This window comes from Mytilus galloprovincialis, chromosome 3, assembly GCF_965363235.1.
Source record: "Mytilus galloprovincialis chromosome 3, xbMytGall1.hap1.1, whole genome shotgun sequence".
Lineage (NCBI taxonomy): Eukaryota > Metazoa > Mollusca > Bivalvia > Mytilida > Mytilidae > Mytilus > Mytilus galloprovincialis.
This window is the reverse complement of record NC_134840.1, coordinates 32,877,301-32,904,143: the sequence shown is the minus strand read 5'-3', so window position 1 is coordinate 32,904,143 and position 26,843 is coordinate 32,877,301. Positions and strand designations below refer to the sequence as shown.

The window sequence follows — 26,843 nt, the reverse complement described above, 5'->3', positions numbered from 1 at the left end:
CAAAACTATTGTTTGATCACATGACCGTCGCTATTACCATCGATGTAAACTATAATGGAGGGTATGCAAAAAAAAAAAATAATTTCAATTAAAATGACAATATAAAAAGGTGTAAATAATAATTGATAATTTGAACGTAATGTATCTATTCATATAGATTAGATTCATATTTATTTCAAAATTAACGTATCCTACCGTTGGCATGCAAATAAATCTAAAATATTGTATAGAATGGTAAAGTTCACGTTTAAATTAGCATGCAGTCAACTGTATATAACGTCAATAACATTCATGAAAGTGAGCTCCCAGATGTTTTTGTGTGTTGACATGTCGATATTACATGTTTTATTTGCTATCAAACTTTTCCACAATCTGCATCAGATGAAATTGCATGCATGTTTACAAAAAATCCCTAAATTGAACAAAGTTTTATTGACACTATATGTTAATCAAGGTGTTATGTAGCATATTGTACATGTTCATTTATATAGACCAAAAGTTGACCTGTCGACCATTTAATATGTACCCTGTGAAACCGCATAACACTTACAAGATTCAAGCTAATTGTTTTGGAATAGTTCACTTAGGTTTTCATTGTCACACCATATTTTGTATGGTTCAGGTTGCAAAAAAAGTTTACATCATGAAATAATTAAAACTATCACAAAACTTGACATTTTGATATTATAGGGATGATTTGAGTTAGAAGAGTTTTATAACATTTCAATTTGTAGGGGAGTAAGGGGACATAATTTATCAATCCTTATATTATTATGGCACTAATTTATTGTCACTTCAATTACTAATATATTTTCTTATATATAGAATTCACCTGAAATAATTTGACAGAAATTGGCAAATAAAAAGGTGGCAAAATGGATCCACCAGCAGAACCTGTAGTGACAGGAAATGCACCCAATTCTCGACCAAACAGTTCAAGGGCTGGCTCCAGGAATTCTGTCAAGTTTCCAACATCTAATCCTTTGCCACCAATTGGTGCAAAAGGTGACCATCAATCCAAAGAAGAATCTGATTCAGAGACTGATTCAATCCTTAGTGATGATGAAATGGGAAAGGGAGACGATGACACAAGATCTACAAAATCAAACATTTCAAGAGGTAAGATAGTATAACTGACCATAACTTCTAAAACACATTTGACCAATCAGTGCAAAGTAATTGTTATTGCAACCAATCAGATTCTTTTTAAATTTATTCAATGAAAAATACAGTTGCAGAGCATAATCAGTGAATCAACCAATCAGATTGTGACAATTGTTCTGACTGCCAATGAAACACAATGCACATTATGACCAGTCCAAATTAACTTGACAACATGTGAAACAAAATTAATTGAAAAAAGCCATGGATTAGGAGAGGCTTGCAATGGTTTTAAAAGACAGAACTATTGGAATTCAACATCCCCCATATGTTTACCTTTGTAAGTAAAAGTTGTATGCAAGGAAACACTTAATGATTTTTTTTACCAAATCTAGAATCTGAATACATTGCATGCTAAGATTTTAAGGTGTTTCCAAAATTGCTCTTTTTTAGCTCACCTGGCCCGAAGGGCCAAGTGAGCTTTTCCCATCACTTGGCGTCCGTCGTCCGTCGTCGTTAACTTTTACAAAAATCTTCTCCTCTGAAACTACTGGGCCAAATTAAACCAAACTTGGCCACAATCATCATTGGGGTATCTAGTTTAAAAAATGTGTGGCGTGACCCGGCCAAACAACCAAGATGGTCGCCATGGCTAAAAATAGAACATAGGGGTAAAATGCAGTTTTTGGCTTATAACTCAAAAACCAAAGCATTTAGAGCAAATCTGACATGCGTTAAAAGTGTTTATCAGGTGAAGATCTCTCTGTCCTGAAATTTTCAGATGAATCGGACAACCTGTTGTTGGGTTGCTGCCCCTGAATTGGTAATTTTAAGGAAATTTTGCTGTTTTTGGTTATTATCTTGAATATTATTATAGATAGAGATAAACTGTAAACAGCAATAATGTTCAGCAAAGTAAGATTTACAAATAAGTCAGCATGACCAAAATGGTCAGTTGACCCCTGAAGGAGTTATTGCCCTTTATAGTCAATTTTTAACCATTTTTTTGTAAATCTTAATCTTTTACAAAAATCTTCTTCTCTGAAACTACTGGGCCAAATTAAACTAAACTTGGCCACAATCATCATTGGGGTAACTTGTTTAAAAAATGTGTGGCGTGACCCGGCCAATCAACCAAAATGGCTGTCACGGCTAATAATAGAACATAGGGGTAAAATGCAGTTTTTGGCTTATAACTCAAAAACCGAAGCATTATGAGAAAATCTGACAGGGTTTAATTGTTTATCAGGTCAAGATCTATCTGCCCTGATGTTTTCACATGGATCGGACAACCCGTTGTTAGGTTACTGTCCTGAATTGGTAATTTTAAGTTTAAGTTTACATGACCAAAATAGTCAATTGACCCCTTAAGGAGTTATTGCTCTTTATAGTTAATTTTTAACATTTTTCATAAATTTTTGTAAATTTTTAGAAAATATTTTCCACTGTAATTACGGGGCCAAGTTCATTATAGATAGAGATAATTGTAGCAACAAGAATGTTCAGTAAAGTAAGATCTACAAACACATCAATATCACCAAATCACAATTATGTCATGAATTTATCCGTGTCCATTGTTTTATATGCACAAGACCTAGGTGAGCGACACAGGCTCTTTAGAGCCTCTAGTTTTTACCTGAATAATGTTGATCAATTTGATAATTAGTTAATACAAGTTTTAATTTCTTAAATATGTGTGTTCTTTTTGATATAGCTATTTTTCTGTTCACTAGCTTCATGTATGTTAAGACATGGGATATAAATAAAATTAAATACTCATTTTACGGTAATGTACATGTAAATGTTATTAAATATTTTTTGAATTAAAATTTAAATGGCATCAAATAATTTACAATGTACTTTAAACATGTTTTTTTTTACTGTTCTTTTGATTGAAACAATAAGGTATTCTACTAACACAGTACATGTTTACATATTTCTTCCGTTATAATAAGAAAAAAGAAATTCTACCTTGAAGCAAAAATCATTCTGTCAGATTTATGTCATTGTATAAGATGCTATTTTTTCTCATAAAAATAAAGGAGACTGATTGTCATATAAAATTGAAATACACTTTATAAAATACAATTCAACCACTTTAGAAGCAATTTTATGTTTATCAATATGGATATGGACATTGTGTAAGAAATTATTTGATAAAAATAAAGGCCAAGGTAATAAACTATTATTTGTTTATTAGTATTCCTTATATAATGTTAATAAAAAAAAAAAAAAAATAACAAGAGAAGTTTTTAACACGATTTAGAATTGTTGATTTAGAAACCAACTTGGTAAATACATTTTGTTGATAATTTTTTAATTTTTCATTAAGTATCATCAGCATCTTTAGACAAACCTGGGACAGGAAGTGCAAGGCCATCTATAGTTCGAGGTTTTAAACGTGAGATATCAGTTGATAGAGATTCTGATGATGAACGTTCCTCCAGAAGATCTGTAACATTCTCAGGAGAGTAAGTTTATAAAAAATAGTACGTTTGTAATGTGCATATTTTCAAATGTGTTTTTTTTATTACAGAATTGCCATTGCTATCTATTTTAAATGTTCCAATATATTACTAACATGATAATGGAAAAAAGTTTAGTTGCATTATGGTAAAATTTCCTTAAATTGATATTGATCTCGATATGATATGAACAGTAAGATGAATTGTTTTTAGAATTAAAAAAATATATAAATGTTATATTCAGTTTGAGAGATTCATATAAGATAAGTAGATTGAGATATTCATATAAGATAAGTAGATATTTGTTGTATAAAATAGTAATGAATGCATTGACCTCTTTATAGCAAATCTATGGCAAGTAAAGAGACAATGGAAAAAGTAACATACGATGGAAGAAAAATAACCTTTATTACTCTGAATACTCAAACTGACTGGGATTGGTATCAAGATCATGGCGAAGAAGCTAAAATTTTAACAGGCAGATCAAGTAAGTAGATTTAAGCCAATATGTGCCAATCTGGTAATGGGAGATAACTGTGTGTAGTGGGAAGAAAGTTGATGGAACTATTAAGAAAATGGGCAATGTTTTTTTTTCAATACCTTTTACACAAAAAATGACTGCTATTTTAAACAACTTGGTTTTTGCAACAAATATTTATTTATGTTTTATTTGAAATTCTGTTGACATCTTTGTATATTTCATAGAGATAATTAAATGTACCAGTAGATTTGTGTATGCAATATTACATAAGTCAGAGTTCAATTTATAGATATTTTTTTTATTTTTAATTCCTTGCTTGTTGATGTTTACTTTTTTATTATTATTAAAAATTCCTTGGTTGCGTTGAGATGATTATTATCTGTTTCTTCAGTAATAACTTTTTTACATTACAGAAAAATTCTCCTTGAGATCTTCAATATCTAGTCGAGGCTCTAAAGGTTTCATCTGAATTTAATGTGCCAAAATTTCATTTTTTTTAATAACTTTAAGTTAGTTGTTTTGTGTGTCTTATTAAATAATGTTGATTTACTTTTTGCACTTTTAATCAGTGCTTTTGTTATATAACATTTTTAAAAGCTTATTTTTTTTTATTTCTGAACAATAAAACTTCATTATGTAAAATTCATTTGAAAAAGTGTATGCATTTGATTGCTTTTTTTTTTTAAGAATAATAATAAGTTGAATGTCAAAAAACAATATACACATAAGAAAATCTTCTTTTTGTATCATATTAAACATTTTGATTTTCATAGACATTCTTGTCCAAACTGGGTAAGATACCAGCATGAAAAGATTAATGTTTCCACCAAAGAAACAATATATATATTACACTAATATGATAATAATTGTTCAATGTTGTATTAATTTATATCACAGTTAAGTAAGAACATCATTACTTTTAAAAATACAATTTTTTACAGACAGGCTGAGGTTTGTTTTATTTAACCTGTGACCTTTAAAAGTTGATAGAAAACAACTGTCAGTAAAACATTATTTTTATTCTTGTTGAAATACATCTATACAAGGCAATATAACAAAATATACCAATCAAACTTTGCATAAAGCTTATTTATTTTGTTTGTGTGATATAAATAGGGGATCAATTTTGAAAAATGAAAGAAAACAAGGAGCTACATTTTGTAAATGTACAAATTTCAAAGCCTGTACTCTTCTTAAGTAACTTGTAAAGAGTACTGTTCTATGCTGAAGATAGTATATAGAAGGAAATTACATTTAAATGCATGAGTTTTGTGAGTGTCTAACTGCATGAGTTATATTTATACTTTAATCATTTAATAATTAAAATAAGTAAAGCTTAATTTAAATTTATTAATCAAATTGTCATCAGATTGTAAAATAAAATTAATACAACTTTTTATCTCTCTTTATATATATAACATTTGATCTCTTTGGAGAAAAATATATACTCTAAGTAACTCTACATAGGTGTCATAATCAAGAGATTAATGTTAGTTTGGAAACCTGAATAATGTCATACTCATAGCTTGTTTACTTTATACATACATATAATAATTACTACAGAATAATTACTTATGAAATTGTTAAGAAAGGAAAATATGCTTTTAATGACTCAAAAATAGTCATTTACATGCGTAGCCTTATCCATAAATTATTACTATTAAGACAATATCTTTGCATGAAACATTTTATTGGCAAAAGATTTCTGGTGATGCTGTTGCTCAATTATAAATATGGAGAAATGGATGCTGTTAGACAGTTTTTGTCTTTATTATATCCCTTAAATAAAGAAGTATCGAAGCCTATAGCAAAATATGGTATATGTGAATTCAGATCTTATCAGCACTCAGTCTGATTGAAATAGAGATTCTGTGTTCTGGCTTCAGTTTCAAGGATCCAAAAATGCTCTGTTCTACTTTCTGTTTTAAAGACCTTACAGAATCCTCTGGATTAGTGGTAATGATAAACACCTTCAGAAATTTGAAGGCAAAAATTTTATTGGCTGATGTAACAGAAGAGAAAATAGAAGAGTGTTGTCAGATCCTTGTAAGTGAAGTGTGAACACATATCTATATTTTAAACTGATCATTACTGCAATGACCATTAAGACTTGACTGAATACCATCTGGCTCTAAGCCAGTCTAAGGGCAGGTAATGATATCAGGGTCCAAGACTAATTAATGGGATATTGGGTTAGCTTTTTTGATCACATTTAGATGGATTGTAGATGGTTGCACTTCTGGTTTCAGGTACACAGTCACAGCATGAAGACGGTCGGGATAGTCCTTGGTCACCAACAGGTAATGTTGCACAGTTACAGTTCCTAGTTTAGAAAAGAGAGGATTCATTTGGAATGATTATAAGGTGAACCTGTCCTTCTGTCAGGGTTCATCTGAAATTAACCTACTTCTCATGGATCCTTGATTATGTTAAGTTTATATCATATACGTAGCTGCAATAAACTCACAATGATTTTTAACATAAAATTTAAGCAAGAAAGCAAGACTTATGCACTTTTCTTATGTTTTTTTATGATCGTCAAAACATTCAAATTGTATAAAGTTGAAATGATGAAATTAAGAAGATTTGGAATAATTTCCATTGAGGCAACTCTTCACCAGAAACTAAATAACATAGAAGTTAGCAACTATCTTCAGTCACTGTATTGCATCAATCTTTTATCCCAAGATGACAATAAGCATGTTAAGAAGTGAAAAGGTAACCACTTAAAAAATTAAAAAATGTTTAGGAATATCTTAAAGAAATTTGATTAATTATGAAAATTTCATGACATAGACTTAAATTGGTGCTTTTTTGGGTAAAGATTACATGAAATGCAATCAAAACCCTGTTATTGACAATATATAAATCTTCCTAGGCTTATCACTACCTTTTTGATACACAAGATATAGTGCATTGATCATAACATTCTATACATCCTATCCATAACATTTCCAGAAATTTATCAATGTATTATATGCTCAGATACTCAAGTCACAAAACGATGTTACATTGTACATCTATCAAGAAAATTGCATAACTTTTGCAAGGTGCAGGAATCTTATATATGTTTTAAAAATATAAATGATGTCATTGTTAAAGTCATCTTCATAAAATTGGAGTTATCTCTCATTGTCCAGAATTGTCAATGCTTCGATGACAAATCACTATCTAATTTTACTTCCCACAAATAAATGAAGCAATCTTTACCCTTTTGTGCTTACAAGCACTTTGATTCAATTTATTAAATACAAATTTTGTTTTTATAAGGGTTTTCTTTTTTAATTTGAACTGTAGGTAAACCAGAAGAAGAGGATGTGATAAAACCTAGTCCACCAACCCCTGAAGAATACGGGATACCACAGTTAGATCTCAGTGATAGTGATTCAGACTCTGTAAGTTAAGGTGTCACATGATTGTACTGTACATCTTTAAATGATGATATATCTGTGCATTTATTGTGACCATAAGTTCTGGTAATATTAAACAGCATGAAATTCATTATTATTTTGAGTCTATTACCAAAAAGTAAATTTTAATTAGTACAGTACTGGAATGATAAATTTGATTTTGTAATGACACACATCTGTCTCAGTGACATTCAAAATGGTATGATAGAAAAATAGATTAAAATAGTAAAATTTTTATTATTAGCCAATCAAATTATGGAACTAGTTGGACAAGGCTTGCTAAAAGACCTGTTTTATATATAATTTCTTTATATACAAACTTAAATTACATTTATTATTCTCACATGTTTGTATTTTGCTAAACAAATTTACAATGATATATATCACAATAATTCCTGAACTTACATCATTTTAATTTGTAATTTTGAATTACAAATGCTAAAGCTGGAATTGATAAACTATGAAATAGAAGTAGCTGAAACACATATTTAATATGTATACATGGTATGGCATTATATAAATTCTTTTTGGAGACTTTCATAAAAAATATGAATATCTAGTTATTAACTTTTTCTAAAGAGTTCTGATGAGGACAGCTATAGGAGGCATCACGAGGAGGAGGATTATAATTATATGCCAAGTATTGGGCCTCCTAATATTTTACAGGTAGTGTATATTGGTGAAGGCAGATCTAGTGTTAGTTTTGCTTACTAATTTGTGGTGGTAGAAGCTAATATGTGTGCTGAATTGTCATATTTCTCATTACATTTAATACCATTCAAAACAAATCTTCTATTTACAAGGTCTGTTTTTTTAATTTATGGTCCAAAGCCATTAATTAAAAACAATTAAAAAATTCTTGTTTTGGTTAACAAAATAAAAAAAGAAGACATATTTGGTAGCTTTATTAATATCAAACAGTTAAAATGTCTTTAAAAAGAATATCTAGAATACAAAAAATTCTGATATTGCAATGAAGAGATCAAAAACATGTTTTAAAGCTAAATATATATGTATTATTCTTTTTTAAATTCATTTCTCATTTTAGATGTACTAAATTCTAAAAGAATGAACTTAGAGAGATATTTATAGGGCAAGTGCATCAGAATATTTGTTTTGAATGGTTATAAAACATTGTTTTGTTTTGATAGTTAAATTGAGTTATTAATATACTAACGAGCTGTCCCATGTGGAAAGGTACTGTAAATTGGTGCTATAAAAAGTTCACAACTTTGTGAGATCAATAATAAAGTTTATCAAAGCTTTTCACTTCATAGCATAGTATAATGCAAATGTCACAATATGAAATAAATTATTTGTAAGTTTTAAGATGACAAAAAGGTCCAATGGCACTTAGATGGTAATTGAACCATTTGCTGTTTTTATTCGACATATTGGTTTGCGCAATCCTTGTTTTGATCTAGGTGAATATTAAAAAAAAAGTTTTTCTTCATTTGGTTACTTAATAAGACACCCTCCTATCTTATATTGTAAAATATGAAAGGAGGAAACTCATCATTTGAGAAGGTCCATATAGCTTACTTCTTAAAAAAAAAAAGTGTAATATGTTAATTTGTATTTTGTTTCTTTTCCCTTGGAATAGCTCATTTTGATTTATGCTTAATCTGTTTTGCAAGAAAGTTTGCATATTAAATTCACTAACATCATACAAAGTTATATTATTGTCACATTTATAAATACTAAGTTGATTTTTTTTTTGACAGCTCACACATATATATATATATATATATGTTAATATTATATATGTGAATTTAAAAGGAAATTCTCTAATTTTCTGAAGAAATTATGTTGTAAATTTAACCTTTAAGTGAAAAGTGTGTCTTATTTGTTTTAATTGACTCAATATGATTTTTCAAATTCATGTAATCATTTGTCTTTATGCAACTAGGTATTATTCTTCCAACATCCTCCTAATCAACACCCAATATTAAATTTTCTCTTTACTAGATCTAAATACCAGTTCTTCAGATGCATTGGAATGCAGTAAAATCTAGCCCAGCTAACCACAGTGTGCTATATATAATTCAAATGTTCATATCTTATTTCTTAATTTTTTAATAATTTGTTCCAGAGTAAGATAAATAGATTATAATAAGTTGCATATTTGGTTCTCATAAGTTGAAGGAGTCATAACCATAAGGCTTTGAAATTAAAGTTTAAATTTTGATTTTCAAAAAACGCAAATATTTGTAAGAGAATGTTTTCCTGTAAAATTAAGGAAGCTGGCTTGTCATGTTTTGGAATTTTTGTAAGATTTTCGGAATCCTCTGGTTTTGTCCATTTGAATGCCTTGAAAAAAATTGCCCGGTGACCCCATTTTTCGTTTTGAAAATCTTTTACTTGTATAATGATAAGCCATCTGTTAAAGTCTTTTAAAATTTTAATTACTTTTTAACAGTTTTTGAGAATGTTAACTTGTCAATGATAAAGCTATGAAAAGTCAAGAGAGAATATTTTCCCGCCAAAATTTCAATGGCTCATATCTCGAAAACAAGCACAGTGACCTATATATTTTTTTTGCTCTTTGGATTCCTTTATTAATTCCCTATCAATTTAAACTAGTGTTTTGAAAAGTTAATTACTTTGAAACTGAGAAGCGAACTCCCTTAAATTATTTATCACAAGAGAAACTTTTTAACCTAGCTTGCAGATTAAATGCTGTTTAGATAATTATGCAAAATATAGGTCAAACTTTTCTTATTTCAGGTTCACAATGAAGGTTGCAAAATTACCAAACCATTGTTAGAGTTTTCAGTTTTTACTTGAATGTTGTGGTAGCTGTTATGAATATTGCATTGAAACCTTTTATTTTATATTGCAAAGCATGTTACAAAATGCAAGCCATATGGATGCTTATCTGGCAGCTTTTTTGTAAACAGGTTCATATTTCAGAAGGTAGAAGAGCCATATCTTATATACTGATGCTTTATTCATGGATTCTGACATTACCATCTGACTTTGTCCCTTGTCCTTGACCTTATTTCAAGGTTGAATGACCATGTATAAAAACTGTTTTATTATGTATATTTTGTGTAAGGGAGAATATTCAAGGAGCTATATCATTTTCTAATCACTCTCGATTTGTTTTGTTCTTGGGCTTTGTCTTGACAACACCAATTTGTTGTTTAGGGTCAGAGGAGTGAAATGATAAGATTTATTTTAGTGGTTTTTTTTTAGAAATCACTGTATTTCATTGCCACCAGTGTAATGATTTCAATAATAGTCTGCAGTTCATGTAAATTAATCTATAAACCTTCAATCATTTTATTTTAATCTGAACTGACATAAATAAAGTATTTCTTAAAAATATAGTTGTTTATCCAAAATAAATTGTCTTAAACAATTAATAAGTTCTTACAAGATTCTATTAAAATATGTATAAATGATGTAAGGGATTGAGAATATTTATTAGAAACATTAAATGAGTTTGCTATGTAACAAGACATATATATTTCCTAATTCTCATTTATGTTTATTTACACTTTAGTATAATAGAGAATCGGAAAAGAAAGAATTTGATGTTGAAGATCCAGATGCCAGGTTGATTGAGGATGAGGTTGATGACGATTTCCCAAAAGATGACCGTGGATTACAATATGGAATATTTGGTGGTGTATGTGAATTTTGTGGACATGATATACAACCTTTCCCAACCTTAGAACAACAGTTAAATTTCCCACCGGATCAACTTTTCTGTTGTGACCGGTATAGGGAATTCTTTGATTTTGCAACAACAACTGCATTTTCAATGGCAGAAGAACAGAAGAAGAATTCAAAGATGATTAATATCAAATCACATGGTCCATTTTCTGACAAGAAAGCAAAAAAAGCAGCACAAGAACGAGCAGAGAAAAGGTATGCAAAGGAGAAAATTAATAATCAGATTTTTATTCATAACTATCTAGATTATCTATTTTCTTTTTTTTAAAACTTGTTACAAAAACCCTACTACATGTTTAAACATTCATGTAAGGAATCTTATGAATGGTTCATTCTATAGCGTTTCTGTGTAATAGCCTGAATGAGTACATGTACAATAATTTGACCTTGTCTAATATCTCTTAACTGCTCTTTCCATGATCTATCTACTCTTTCTTGTCATTGACTTTTTAGTTTGAACTTTGACCTTGTCTTAAAACTTTTGTAATCAAATTACTCTTTATTTGGGGTATTTTCTTTTCCTTGTTATTGGTGTGTTTTACATTTATCTTTGTTTTTCCACCTAGAACTTCACTTTGAATAGTTAATTTGTAAAGTAGAAGTCAGTGACCCTTTTAATACTGTATATCATTAGGATGAAAATTTATGAATCAACAACATATATACAAATGTAGTTGATGTTACATTTATTTTGACACCTCTAAAATATACAGGTAAAACAATAAAGGACCATGCCTGGTCTATATTGACTTACTTGTTGCAGGCACTCAATGAGATTTGATTATATCAGTTTTACATATACACAAACATCCCACTTTATCTTGACCATATGTCTAAAAACTCACATGAAAAAAAATTTGCAAAGGTCTTGTTTTGTTTTCTTGTGTTATTATTCCACTGAACAGGATTAGAAGGAGGAGGGTTTCATGAATGACTGTACAGCCAGTAAATGATACATTTCTGTTCTAAATCCCACTATAGGCATTATAGTGGATATTTTTTATTTGGTTAGGCAATACAGTCTCCTTTCAGCATCTTACTTTTATATTAAAGTTGATACATCACTCTTAGAACTGTAAACATGGGGTCTTTCACTTTACTATTTTCTTCTGATATCATTCTGCATTCTAAATTTGCTTTTACATATCAATAATACCATAGCATAATGCTCTTTTTAAATCTGAGGAAAAATGATTGGTATTTTGCAGAGATGTCAGAGTGACCAATATAGGTTTCTATTGAAATTCAATCTTATATTCATTGATGCATCATACTTATACAATCTATCTATTGAAAGCTTGATCTTTATTCTCTTTTTTCTACATTCTGTTCTTTAAGCTTGTTTTGACTTATCTATGATGTGCTTTGTTCTATTTCATCCTCCAGAGGAAGAGCCTATGGCCAACCATGGTAAAACAGATATTTATCATAATTAGCATCTTCAGTGCTCATCACATAAGATAAGCTTTTAGATTTTTTTTCTTGTAACTTTCTTTAGTTATGTTAAATTCAGTAAAGTTGATCTTCTGTGCAAGTTTGAAATTGTGTATTTTATCCTATATTCCTTTCTGAATCACATTTGTTTGTTTCATTTTATGTATTTGTATATCTTTATCTTTTTTCCTCATTTTTATTGATCATTCATTTACATATTTAACCATATCATTCTTTTAAGTAGCGAGTACAATTGGATTGTTTTCATTTTGCTCATCTGTGAACTTCTATGTCAATTTATCTTCACAGCTTAGCATTGAGATACATATTCATTACATGGTCTACATTACCTCCCTTATGTTATGTCTAAATTATAAAAGCAATAATTCAACAAAAAAAACCCACATTCTTAAACTGTGAATATTTTATATATCAGCAAGCTAGAATAGATGAGCAGACTAATGCAGACAATAAGAATTAGCCTCTGTATTCCACTCAACCCCTTAGATATTTTTTTGACTCCTGAATTTTAAATTTTTGTTTAATTCATTTCTTATTCTATAATATTATAGTTGTTATAACTTGTAAAGATATTTTTTTTACGACATAAATTATTACATTTAAAAAAATTGTTTTTAGGATGAAAGATAGAGAGATGGCACGTAGACAACAAGAAGTATCTGGAATGTCAACACAGTCTAACTTTATGAATTGTGAGTCTATTCAATCTGTTATTCCAAGTGTGGAAAGGCTACAAATTGAAAAGTGTTTGTTTGTGTAGTGATAACACTCTTAAAATGGGTTTGAATTGGCACAATTAAATGTATAAATAAATATTTGATAGGAGAAATTAGAATATAATTATTGCACTCATTGAAGAAGTTAAGTAATGAAAAGAGATTTTGTTGCTAATAGAATGACTGTTAAAAGTAACAGAAATCTGAAATTTTCCTTTGAGCTTAGTTTTTAGGATTGTATATGTGTATGACAATGTTTACATACTATCATAGAGCCATGACATCATATCTACGATTCAGCAATCATGATCAGTCTTTCTGTACTACTATGGTTCATCAGTAGCTAGACATGTATATAAGAACCATTTGGTAATTGAATTGGTTATAGATGTCGTATAGGTGTGACCTCTTTATCACACTCCAGTGATTATGTTAAGTTAGTCAGCATTATTTGGATGTTGTTTAATTCTGAGGAGTATATATGCTTGACTAAAAGCTGTATTTATGGCCTTGCCCTTATATTCATATTCTGATAAATTTTAAGAACAAGAACTTTTTGTCCTTCTGTAGATGAAATGTTGTTTGCTCCTGGTTGACAGTAAAATTGTATTAGCCATTGTCCACATGGATTCTGGCAATTCTCTCTTTAAATACAGTATGGTTAATATTTGATTATTGTTTAAATACCAACACTGTCATTTGAGTGAAATGAGAATGTTAGATAGTGCAATTGCATGCTGATGCAGCTAATGATAATATAATAAATTATAAGTATACTGAGTGCCAATAGAAACACAACACATACATTATGTTTTTCCGTGTTGAGATCTGAAAGTTCACTAATACCACATTATTAACCAACAAATATCAAAATTTGCTGTGTATGGCAAAATTACAACCATAATAAGTCCCTTAAATAAAAGTGACGTATTTATCAGTTGTCTTTTACCTTTAGTCCATTGTGATTACATTGGATGAAAACTTGCAAGATATGCTTTTAACTCCTATCTGACCAAGCTGTTCAAATAGTGTGGACTCTAATGTTCTAGAATGATTTTAAAGAACTATTTTGTATTAATGGAAACGAGGATATACTTGGACTCTGAATATTATGTTGATGTGTATCTGTTGGCATTTATTATGATTTCTATCTCTTGCAAATTAAAGGTGTTGGGTTTATAGTCATTTAAGGATGCATTTAATTTTTAATTAATTCTTTCATATTTTAGCATGTTAGAAATATGAAATGGCTTTATACTTTAATTTCTGTTTTGTTTAACATCATTCATCAGATAATGATACTGACATTAAACCATTATTCAGTAAACATCATACAATGAATTATGTGGTATAAAGGAAGATGAGATTTTCTTGTAAGCTGACTTCATTTGGAGAAAAGAATGCATTTATTGGATGATGCAATCTCTATCTGCCACTGATTATTTATAGATTTCTAATACATTGAAGAAATTGATTAATATTTTCATATAATACATCAGGTATCTATGTAGGAATCACCACAGGGAAATTTGAAGTATACTGAAACAGTAATGACTGGTATATATAGAACAAGAATGAATTTAAAATTTTAAAAAAATCTATTCATTGTGTTCAATCCTCCAGAATGTAAAGTTACAACAATTTGTAAGGAACTTACAATTTTAACTTCATCATGATTGTAAGCTGCAACTGGGAGGTGTTGAGAAAATCAAACTGGGAAGACAAGAAAACTAAGTCTGTTAAGACTGAGAATTGAAAGGTCTTCATTAGGTTGTGGTGATTCCTGTCTTGATACATACTTTTTCATGATACATACTTCTACATGATACATACTTTTTCATGCCATATACTTCTACAATCTACATGATACATCAACTGAGACTTCATTATATATAAATTCTTACATGAGAAATTTGTGGAGAAAAAATCTTTGAATAAGCTTCAGAACTTGACCGAAGAAATCTGTTATGTCCATTTTATTTGTGTCAAATGCCATCTAAACTTTCAATACTGTCATTCAAAACAATGTATTAAAGTAACGTAATATACATGTTTTATGAGTCTATCAAAACAAAGGAAGATAAGATCTGAAATTGCATCTTTGATCACAAGATCCACATCTAATATTGTATCTCTGAATCTCTGACATACTTCTCACACAGATTTCTCATACTATCTTTTTCATTTCATATTTCTTTTTCTTCTTTCTAATCATTCTATCTTTTCAAGCTTTTCTGAGATTGATTTTACATATATGCTGTACATTGTTTTAGCGGGGGCAGCAGCATCTGTTGCCCGAGTTAGACCTGGAGTAGTTCCTCCACAGCCGATTGGTAGGTGGAATCATGGGAAAACTGCATGATTACCAGCGACACCTTCAGTGTTCCTTAAATAAGATATTATAACTTAGTTAGCTTTTGCTTTAGTATATGGGATAGATTAAAACTAGATAAAACCAGATATGGAATATGTTTTAAAGTTTTGTGGTTACTGTTTGGATAAATTTAGCTTTTTTTTCTAAGTGCTTTTAAAAAAATCCATATAAATATTTTTTATTTGAAGTATAAATCAACAAATTTCACGTTTTGTGTTTTTGGTGTTCTATCAACAAAGCACCATTTTTTTATTGGTGAAAAATTCCTACATATACTTACTGTGGATAATCTTTAAATTGACCATACATATTTCATGTCTGATTTCTTCAATATCTTGCTTTCATGTATCTAACAGATCAATGCTTGACTGTATCACATATTTGTTTTTCTTATCTTTTTTACTCTAGACAATTCCTTCTCTTACTATTCTACCCACCAATATTATATACATTTTTTTGATAATTCATGCATTTAAATGCAAGCAATAGAAAACATTTTTTTAAAAGATTTTAAAATTATTTTTCCATTGATTCACCTAGATGAGAACATTCACATCAATAAACAGAAAATTATACAGCTGTCCTATTAGTGTAACAAATTTAAAAATGTTAGGTTAAAAATGAAAGATATATTAATATTGTAATAATAATTAAACCATTGTCTCAAGTCAAAAACGTTTAATAAATCCCCCATTAATTTCATGTATAAGGGTGCCAGATGATGAAGTAATCTCTTTGTAAAAACATGGTAAATAACGGTTAACTGTCAAAGTACATAGAAGACTTTTGAGGCATAATGCTCAATGGTTCCTTTAGATATTGCAGTATCAATCATACTGTTGCTGCTTAAACTTATTTTCTTCTTCTGTCTACTTTTTTTGAGAATATTTCTCATGTTCTGTGAAAAAAGGTGTATCATAGTTTCTATTCCTACAAGTCATTAGTCTGAAATGGACCTAAGTGGAGGTATGTATTGTAAACTCTGGAGAGATGAGCAAAAGATCTATATTGCTTTAACAGAAATGCTTCGTAATGAGGATAATGGTGTAATATTTGAACCAGTGTATTTTGCAAAAGGATATGGGTTATACCCCAGAAATAACTTCCAGAGCTTATTGCTTTATTTCCTATATCATGTGATGTAAAATCTGCATTTATCTGAAAGGATTATATGGTGATGGGATCATTTCATAGACTGATTTTATGATGTCAGATAATTCAAGTTTAAATCTAGTTTTGGAACCTTTTACATTTTAGTTAAGTTAATTACAACTTTGAAAATATGAAGTACGATTAAGAATGAAAATGAAAGTACATTAAAGATAGATCAGTCAAAATCCAGTTCATTGTTATTTTCTGTGGAAATTTTGATATAAGATATAAGTACTTTGGAGACACTTTGTTAACATTTTAGAAAATCGTAATACTTCTTCACGAGAAAAGAGTAATTTGTCTAGGTCAATTAGCAATATAGTAGCTCAACTTTCTGATGTGGACATACCTGACCATTATGAAGGTAAATGTCTTCTTATATCATTTTATTATGATATTTTTCTCGAATAAATGTTGATTAATCGATATAAGATGGTTTTATATAGCAATTGTTTGACTCTGTACAACTTCTATAAGAGAACAAGAAACACTTCCTTGCTTCGGATATGGTGAAAGGAAGGTTTATAGACATTTTCCCAGTAACTTGACCTTGAATCAGCAAAATATGTGATTCTTACAAAGTGATGTTATAATTAAAGGAATAATACAGATAAATCTTGAGGAAGATTTTAAATGCCGTGTCTCAAAACCAATTGTGCACATTTAAATACTTTATTTAGATAAATTACTTACTAAAAACACATCTTATAATTTCACTCTCATATGTTTGATCACAGTTTATTAATTCACAACTTACTAAATAAAATTTGTTTTTAACATTTTTAAGTGTAGAGTATAAATTGACAATAATTGATGTAGTTAAAATCCGTTCATTGCCTTGAGCCAAAACCCAACCTGCATGCTGTTTGTGAGTAACTTCCCTTGTAGATAACATTAACATAGTGAATTCCCTCCCCTTCCTTTATTATAGCAATTTTTTTATATTATTTTTTTTTACAAAACTAAGCACTACTATTTTAATATAATAGAATTTAATTCTGTTAATGATAAGTAAGTTAATTATTTCTGTTAATTAAAATTAATAAATTTTATTTCTTTGCATGAACTATCAGTTAACATTCAATATGCCAAAATGGAAATATTTATTTAGTTCAATTTGGTTATGGTTTATACATATTAACACTTTAGGATTGCATTATTTGTTAATGAGTGATAGCATACTTTCAATTTCATAACATTGAATAAAAAGAATCAGCAGAGAAACCTGAAAATGAGTTTTTATTTAAATGACTATTTGGAAAATGAAAATTTTTGAAAAATGTCTGTTCAGGCAGCTCACCTTTAGAAAATTTGATGCAAAATTATTTAAAAATTGAAAGTATGCTTGAAATTGATAGAACTCCCGATTACAGTATCAACGTTATAATGTTTTGTTGATTATATTTGCAGTTGCTCGTCAAGTCAAGACTATAAAATATCAACTGTCATCACAGATGTGTTTAAATGAAGGATGGACAATTAGACCTCCAAGTCCTGTTCTACCTGATGATGACAATGATGTGTTCACACCAGAACCATTAGATCCTGCCATGATTGCTGATGGAAAGGTCAGCATCCTTTCACTAAGTAGTATATAACATCTGATAGTGAAATCATTTAGTAGAACTGCTGCTCATTTTTATACGACCGCAAAAATTGAAAATTTTTTGGTCTTATATTGGTATCACATTGGCGTCGTCGTCGTCCTTGTCGTCCGAAGACATTTGGTTTTCGCACTCTAACTTTAGTATAAAAAAAGAGAAATCTATGAAATTTTAACATAAGGTCTATGACCACAAAAGGAAGGTTGGGATTGATTTTGGGAGTTTTGGTCCCAACAAATTAGGAATTATTGGGGTTCTTTGATATGCCAAATCTAACCGTGTATTCAGATTCTTAAATTTTGTCCTGTTTTCAAATTGGTCTACATTTAAAGGTCCAAAGGGTCCAAAATTAAACTTAGCTTGATTTTAACAAAAATTAAATTCTTGGAGTTCTTTGATATGCTGAATCTAAACATGTACTTAGATTTTTGATAATGGGCCCAGTTTTCAAGTTGGTCCAAATTGGGGTCCAAAGTTATTATATAAAGTATTGTGCAATAGAGAGAAATTTTCAATTGCACAGTATTGTGCAATAGCAAGAAATTTTCAATTGCACAGTTTTGCGCAATAGCAAGAATATTCAATTGCACAGTATTGTCCCATTTTCAAATTGGTCTACATTAAGGTCCAAAGGGTCAAGAATTAAACTTTGTTTGATTTCAACAAAAATTGAATATATGGGGTTCTTCAATATGCTGAATCTAACCATGTATTTAGATTTTTAATACTTGGGCCTGTTTATCAAATTGGTCCACATTGAGGTCTAAAGGGTCTAAAGTTGAACATTATTTGATTTCATCAAAGATTGAATTCTTGGGGTTCTATGATATGCTGAATCTAACCATGTATTTAGATTTTGGATATTGGACCATAATAGGTAAATGTCCAATTTAAAATTTTTAAGTTTTCAAGTTTCAGTTCTTAGACCACATTCATTCTGTGTCAGAAACCTATGTTGTGTCAACTATTTAATCACAATCCAAATTCAGAGCTGTATCAAGCTTAAATGTTGTGTCCATACTTGCCCCAACTGTTCAGGGTTTGACCTCTGCGGTCGTATAAAGCTGGGCCCTGCGAGCATCTGGTTTATATTAATGGCAAGTTCTCAAAAATGGATTTATTCCATTGTTTTTCAATTATTCAATAAAGTTCAATGCTGAAAAAAGAGTAACGGGTATCTTGAAAAACGGAATGATCAAAAACTGAAATACTAATATTTGACAGACTGTTATGTCTTTGTATTCACCAGCAGGTAATGGGTTCTATGTCATTTGGTCTGTGGTAGAGAGTTGTCTCATTGGCAAGCATACCACATCTTCTTATATACATATTAAAACGCTTATTGATTTTTGCATCATCCCTTTCCTTTAAAATTGTTAATTAAGCATTATTGGTTGACTGTCAACATAAAGCTTGGAAGGGGTCTTATTGGGGGGTTCTGATCCTGGATCCCGCTTACTGTTTTGTCAGATTTACATATCCCACTTACACTATGTACGTAAGCAATTCTCATCTTTTTGTTATTTCCCGTGTCCCGCTAGACTTCATTTTCTGTTTTCACGGCACAAAAATTTGACTTTCACTTGTCACGCTTACAAAAAATTGACAATCCTGCGTCACGCTTAGACCCCAATGAGACCCACCTTGGAGATATTACCATATATATCCACTGTTTAAACAGCTTGGATGGATGACAGTAGAGAACAGAATCTCATACCACAAATCAGTTTTGATGCATAAATGCCTTAAGAATGAAGCCCCTGTATATCTCACTGAAAAATTTAAAGAAATGCCAGAAATAAACCAATATCGTTTGAGAAATGCCTCTTGCAAAAAAAGTTCCAAAAGCCAAAACAGAGCTTTATAAGAAATCTTTTATATATTCAGGATCTATTTTATGGAATAACTTACCAATATCCCTGAAAAAATCAACGTCAAGTACAAGCTCATTCAAAAAAGATTTAAAAAATTACTTGATGGAACATTAAGAAGCTGTGCGTTTTTTATTTGCATAATAATTTTCACACACTTACTCAAACTTATGATATTGTTGATGCCAATACTATACATGTCATATATGAATTTGTAACTTTTACCTGTTTTGAAAATTGTATATTTCATAACAACTTTTTATTTCATTATTCATGTATGTGTGTCTGTTTGATATTTTGTAATTGTTTGTTATATTTCATTGTATTTCATGAGGGCCTCAGGGAAGATTAGCTTTATAGCTAACTGTGTAACCCTCTTTAAATAAAGAATTATTATTATTATATTATTATTATTATTATTATTATATAGTAAATTTTATCATAACCTATAAATAGCTACTAAGTTGATAGAATCAGATAGTTGTGGCTGTCAGTATATAACATATCTTGGTAAGGATTCCTTTTGTAATCAAAATGACATTTTGTACCATAATTGAAACCTTTTCAAAATGCTACTATTTTAGTGGAGAGAAAGACCAATGATAGAGAAGTTTTACGAAGATGAACAGAAATTTGTTACGTTGTTTCCAGATGGTACAGGAAATGTTTTGTATCCTTTAAATTCTGCATTCAATTATATATTTCAATGAAAATGATTGAGCTAATTGATTACTGGTGCTGTTCAATCTTGTTTGAGGAGACTGTATATTCATTGGCTAAGTTGGGCAAAGTTAGACCAGCTTATAGTATGGTGATGTTAGGTGGGTGGGAATGCCGATGGATGGATGAGCGGATGGGTGGTTTTCAACTAAGATCCCCAAAACTTCACAGGAGGATTGCACATATGTTGAAAGTTTGCATCTGCTTAACTATGAAATTGTTTAATTAAGGAATTTATTCATTTTACCAAACTTGGGAACTTAGTCATACTTCAAATATTTTTAAGTTCAGCCATTAGAGTCTTAGACACTTGATATTTAACTTGAAATTAAACATCTTATAGGTACATGGTACACATATCAGTCATTATACAGTTTATCTATTACAATGATGTTGAAATATTGATGGGTTTCAACATTGAAATAACATAAATATGAATATAATATATACAGACTGTGTGAAATATTGAACCTTAACAATTGACTAGTTATCCTAGTGGGAATTTAGCTATTCTGGTGTCATCAGTTAAATTAGGGCAGTATCATTATGTTTTACATGATGACCAACCAATGCCTAAAACATTATCGACCTTTGACCCTGCAGGATATGGTAGTTGTTACCATACAAATGGAACAGTAAGGTGAGTATTGGGAAAAAAAATGAACTTCACTGGCAAGTAAGTGGCAACACTGGTGAACAAATGCAGAAGATTGTTATTATCATACGGAACAAAAGAAAACGGCTGTTATATTACCGTCTTTGAACAGGCATTTTCATAGATCTTGATATGGAGTTATACTGTGTTTTCAACACTAAACCTTCCACTCGTAAAAGTCAATCTACACCGTCATTACTCTACAATGAAAGTGTATACCAAATAAGTTGTTCCGATTATGAAAATAAGTTTTTTGCATGAAAAATATATGCTATGTTTACAAGCCAGCAAAGAAAAACAACGACACATCACTCATCAACAATTGTCCTGAATTTAAGTTACTCTGTTTGTTATGACTTGTGTGTTAAAATGTATTTTGCTATGCTTTATTACTCTGACGTAACTTTGTAAATTTATGGGTTTGACTAAGTAATGATGGCAAAGAAGAAAAAGTCTTCTTAAACCTTTCAATGTAGATCATTTATTTAAATATTATTAAAAACAAAACTTCGGATTATTCTTCGTTGCTTTAGTTATGTTTTTGATATTTTGATATTTTCATGAAAACATGTGACTTTATTGGATCATTGACTTATTAAGATGAAAATGTAAATTCTAAGTATGTGTAATGAAGTGTTTATCTTTTTAATCATTGATTCTTAGATTATACTTGGACCAGATGGGAGGTGTAGAGTTGGATGATACAGGTGCCAAGAAAAAGAAATGGTCCTGGAAAGACCAAGAAACTCATGTACATGCCCCACCGTTCCAACCTATCTGTTTTGCTCTCAATAAAAACATTGCTGTCCGAGTAATGGGACAGGAAAATATAGCTGTTACATTTAGTGCCAAACAGAGAAGTTGTAGATTTAATGTGGGAACCAAACTAAAGGTAAGATGTAAACTATGTTCATTTCTGATGATGTATTCAGTGAAAATGGGTAACACTAAAATAAGCTATGGCTGGCAAAACAGTTGATTTATACAGAAGGAAAACCATTCACTACCACTGAAAATAGTTGTTGGGTTTTGCAGTTAGATGATTACTATAATAACCATTTACAATAACAGAAGGAAATTTTTGATACTGATAAGGTATTGCATTGTAGCAGTTTGTCAATAAGACAGTATGAGTAAAATATAAGGAATTATGTAAAATCTATATTTGAATGCCTTGCTGATTAAGCATTTTTTGGCCCCATGAATTTGAAAATCAAAAAGTATGAAAAGATGAGAGTTTTCTCCATACCCAATTTTAGTGCAAGATAAATGGATATAAGTTGTTATGTTGTACAACACAGTTACAAATCACTCATTATTTTTTTACGAGTTACACACTGGTAGACAATAGAATGAAAATTTAGCTTACTGAAGATAATTTGAAGCACCCAGAGTGGACATTAAAGGAACTTCTTTTTAACATTTTGTGTACGTACCATTAACTTGCTGATGCCACTTTGTCATTTCTACCCGTGTTACAGATAGGACACAAGGGATAGTGATATTAATTTAACAACATAATGTAGTAGGTTTATAAATCTATTAAATGGCTGTTTTATTTTTTTTTCAGTTGGTGGCACCAGAAAATATACCTCCAAAAGAAATAGATGATAATGCAATATTCCTGAGCGAGAAGAAAATCAGAGTAGAGTAAGTATTGTTACAAGTACTAAAGACTGCTGTTATATAGGTTATTATATGACTTCTTGCTTGATTTAGAAGGGACTTAAATCAATAAATGCTTAGCCATTCCTCAGGAAATAAATACTTACCCTGGTTTAATCATTTAGAAACAAATTATTTGGTACTAGGATGTAAATATAAAAAAAAGTATATAACCACTTGACTAAGTCTGTCCATCTTAAAGAAAAGTTTTCTCGGTTTTTATGAAAAGAAACAATTTGACATTTGGTTTGGAGCTTGATCGTGTTGACTTTTAGTGAGTAAGTTATTTTTTTTCATTTGCCGTGACACCACTTCAGGTTTGCTCATAGGTTGAAATTTTACAATACTCAATTGTAATATTTTATAAGGAAAACATTTGTCAAACTTTTCTTGGCTCAAAGTGAACGATTTTAATCTTTGGTTTGGATTAAATAATCAGTTAAGGCTAAGCATACATGTTACCTTAATCTATTTGCAATAAGGTCCAAAACCTAGTTTTTGTCTTGTACTATCTTTTATTCAACTACACCATTTTAATTTTTTGTGCATTAGTAATAATAAGTATATTGTATTGTTGATGTTATAAAAGTATAATCATTTCTTGTTTTTTTTCTTGCAGGACTTTATTAGATAAAGTAGCAACACTTTTGAAGTTCCCTAATTCTCCAAAAATAGATAAAATCTTGCCTCCTTTACATTTGACATCAAAAAGTCTGAAAACAGAAAGAATGAAGAAAGAAAGAGCAGATCAAATTACTGCACAACAGAACAAAAAACCAGGGAAACCTATACTTGTTGTTAGTTGATGTGTTAGATTTTAAATACTGGTAGATGTTTTTTTTATCAAAATTTTGTCATTTAGGATTAGTTCAGGACTTTTCAAAAATTTGAACTGTTAGAGAAGTAATGAGAAAAAATGTCAGAAAGGTGGACTTCTTGAACTAGCTGCATAACAAAAAGTCACCATATACCTTTATAAAAATAAGGAGATTTGTTCGATTAATAGTATGTCAATTAGCGCCATGGAGTTATTAGACCAACCCAAAAAAGGGATGGCTATCATTAACAACAATTGTATGAAAAATATTGCTTCTATAAGGTTGATTTAACCTTACATTGTTGAACATATTGTAATATACTTGTATATACATAGAGAAACAAATTGTAATTTATTGTACATACTTAAAAAAAAACTGTGTAATATACTTGTACATACTTAGAGCAACATACTGTATATGTATAGAGATGTTTATATATATTAAAAACAGTGTGCAATAAATGCTAGTTCAAAATATTTTTACTTTAAAACATTAGTTTTTTTATTTAATTGCTTTGCTACTCAACAATGCACACACTGTTCATGGTGCAGCAATTTTAGAATGCCAGTTTGGGGTGAATTTTATAATAATTCTATTTTTTAAGTTGAATATTGTGATTAATAGAAAATACTTCTGCTGAAGTTCGTGTCATCAGAATACCACAATGAACCATTATTGGTCAAACATGATCTTTGCATAGAAAATATTGAAAACACAATTTTTGGTGAAAACTGTATTGAAATCTTACCAAAATTATATTAATGTCAAATTATAAAGATATACATATAAAACATAGCGAATAAAAATTAATTTGCCAATATTTTAATCACTTGACATGGTTTATAATGTATTTTTTATAAAAATAGTTTTTGTATAAATTTCATAAATTTGTGAATTTGGCGGCACTACAAATAGAAACTAGATAAGAGAAAACCAATACTGATTTACAATCAAAACAACCCCACTGCCCTGTTATTTATTATGTTTCATGAGCTAATGGTCTTAAATTTGAGACTGAGCTTCTAATGTATTATATTGTATGCTTTTTGCATATATGTTTGTGCTTTTTGTGTCAAATGACATGTTGTATCTGTGATAAGCTTTTACATATTTTGTAAAATAACTGATAGAAAGTGATAAACTGCTGATATAGAACACATACTGCAACTGTATAGAGTAAAAATATACTTTAACCTGTCTAAACTGAACTCTGAATACAATATCATGAGAGTTATAACCTTCATTTTTTTTTGTTTACACTAAACACAAATTGTTAGTTAAAGACAAGTTATTTTTATTTAAAATTTAAGTTAATTCAAAGTTTTATTTTGATCTTCTGAGATCCTTGTTCTTCATCTACCTAACTACCTAGTCCTTTTTATGCCCTGAGTCACATAGGGCAAGGACTAGACTACATAAAAGTTTGAAATATTTTCTCCGACCATTAAAATTTTCACCGACCATTAAATAAAATTTTTGTTCTCTTATGTTTTCCAAAATCTTTAAGTCACACAGGGATTAGTTTAGACAGGTATGCAGTTATAACTGCTGAAATTTTTCATGTTATTGATTAATAGAGCTTTACTTTATTTCAAAATCAACTGCTGATATTTATATATTATATAATGTGTTATTAAAGATGTATTTATGTTGATAAAGTAATATTTTATATAATAAACTGTGATATTGAAATCTAGAAGCTGTTTATATTATGCACAGTACTCGCTATTGTAAGAAGTCAAGAATATAAAGCACTCATGATTTTGCTACATATTTTAATGTTTATAATGACTATATTTGTGGTATGTATGTTCAGATAATGGACAAATACATTTTTTGTCAAATTTTAGCAACATCATGCTGCATGTGATGTTTTTATGCCCCACCTACGATAGTAGAGGGGCATTATGTTTTCTGGTCTGTGCGTCCGTCCGTCCGTTCGTTCGTCCGTCCGTCTGTCTGTCCCGCTTCAGATTAAAGTTTTTGGTCAAGGTAGTTTTTGATGAAGTTTAAGTCCAATCGACTTCAAACTTAGTACACATGTCCCCTATGATATGATCTTTCTAATTTTAATGCCAAATTAGAGTTTTTACCCCAATTTTACGGTCCACTGAACATGAAAAATGATAGTGCGAGTGGGGCATTCGTGTACTGAGGACACATTCTTGTTTTTCCTTGCATGTGATAAGAGCCCTACCTTACCATGATTAACTTTGTTTTAGGACAACAGCTGTTTAAAATACCTTTATATATATTAAGGTATTTTATATATATATACTCCCCCTTTTCTCATCTTGTTTAATCAAAAAATTATATTGGGATGGCATACAATGAGACTTTGTCATCCATATATCATTAGATGGCCTCAACCTCTTTTTTATGCTTGTACGATTGAGTAAATTGTTGAAGTGTTAATCATTCTTATAAAAATTTTATATGTGGATTTTTGTTAACTTATTTATTTAAACATTTCACTACATGGACAACTACTGGTAACCAGATTTTAAAACATTTTTTTAAAGGGCTAGTTTTCTATGTAAAGAATATATTTTTAATCTGTTTATTAGTAAACTGCCAGTTTTATTTCATACTCGTCAGTCATCATCTAAAGAAGCCATTCATGCTTTGTTTTACCATTGTTTGCTTGTTGTTGAATCTCCTATTTAATGTTATAT

The 26,843-nt window shown here is 29.8% G+C and overlaps 1 protein-coding gene across 8 annotated transcripts; it reads left to right on the top strand.

Annotated features, from left to right (window-relative positions):
* LOC143067745 (glutamate-rich protein 6-like) lies at positions 1-24,377 on the top strand. 8 transcript variants are annotated; one of them, XM_076241238.1, is made up of 18 exons: positions 1-61; positions 826-1,119; positions 3,434-3,572; positions 3,911-4,053; positions 6,297-6,347; positions 7,345-7,442; positions 8,037-8,123; positions 10,966-11,333; positions 12,525-12,548; positions 13,212-13,285; positions 15,583-15,642; positions 17,098-17,199; positions 18,246-18,403; positions 20,895-20,980; positions 21,518-21,670; positions 22,349-22,577; positions 23,256-23,335; positions 23,970-24,377. In XM_076241238.1, the coding sequence occupies exons 2-18, from the start codon at positions 876-878 to the stop codon at positions 24,154-24,156; spliced, it is 2,283 nt and encodes a 760-aa protein (XP_076097353.1). In that variant the 5' UTR covers positions 1-61; positions 826-875; the 3' UTR covers positions 24,157-24,377. The 8 variants fall into 8 exon arrangements, with proteins under 8 accessions (XP_076097353.1, XP_076097355.1, XP_076097356.1 ...); XM_076241240.1 differs by lacking the exon at positions 6,297-6,347; XM_076241241.1 differs by lacking the exon at positions 8,037-8,123.
* The last annotated feature ends 2,466 nt before the right edge of the window (positions 24,378-26,843 follow it).

Excerpts from the sequence above, each read along its gene's own strand:
- LOC143067745 (XM_076241238.1), top strand. The coding sequence starts at position 876 with ATGGATCCACCAGCAGAACCTGTAGTGACAGGAAATGCACCCAATTCT. Across the intron at positions 13,286-15,582 it reads ACAGTCTAACTTTATGAATT|CGGGGGCAGCAGCATCTGTT; the intron begins GTGAGTCTATTC and ends ACATTGTTTTAG. Across the intron at positions 18,404-20,894 it reads CCATGATTGCTGATGGAAAG|TGGAGAGAAAGACCAATGAT; the intron begins GTCAGCATCCTT and ends CTACTATTTTAG.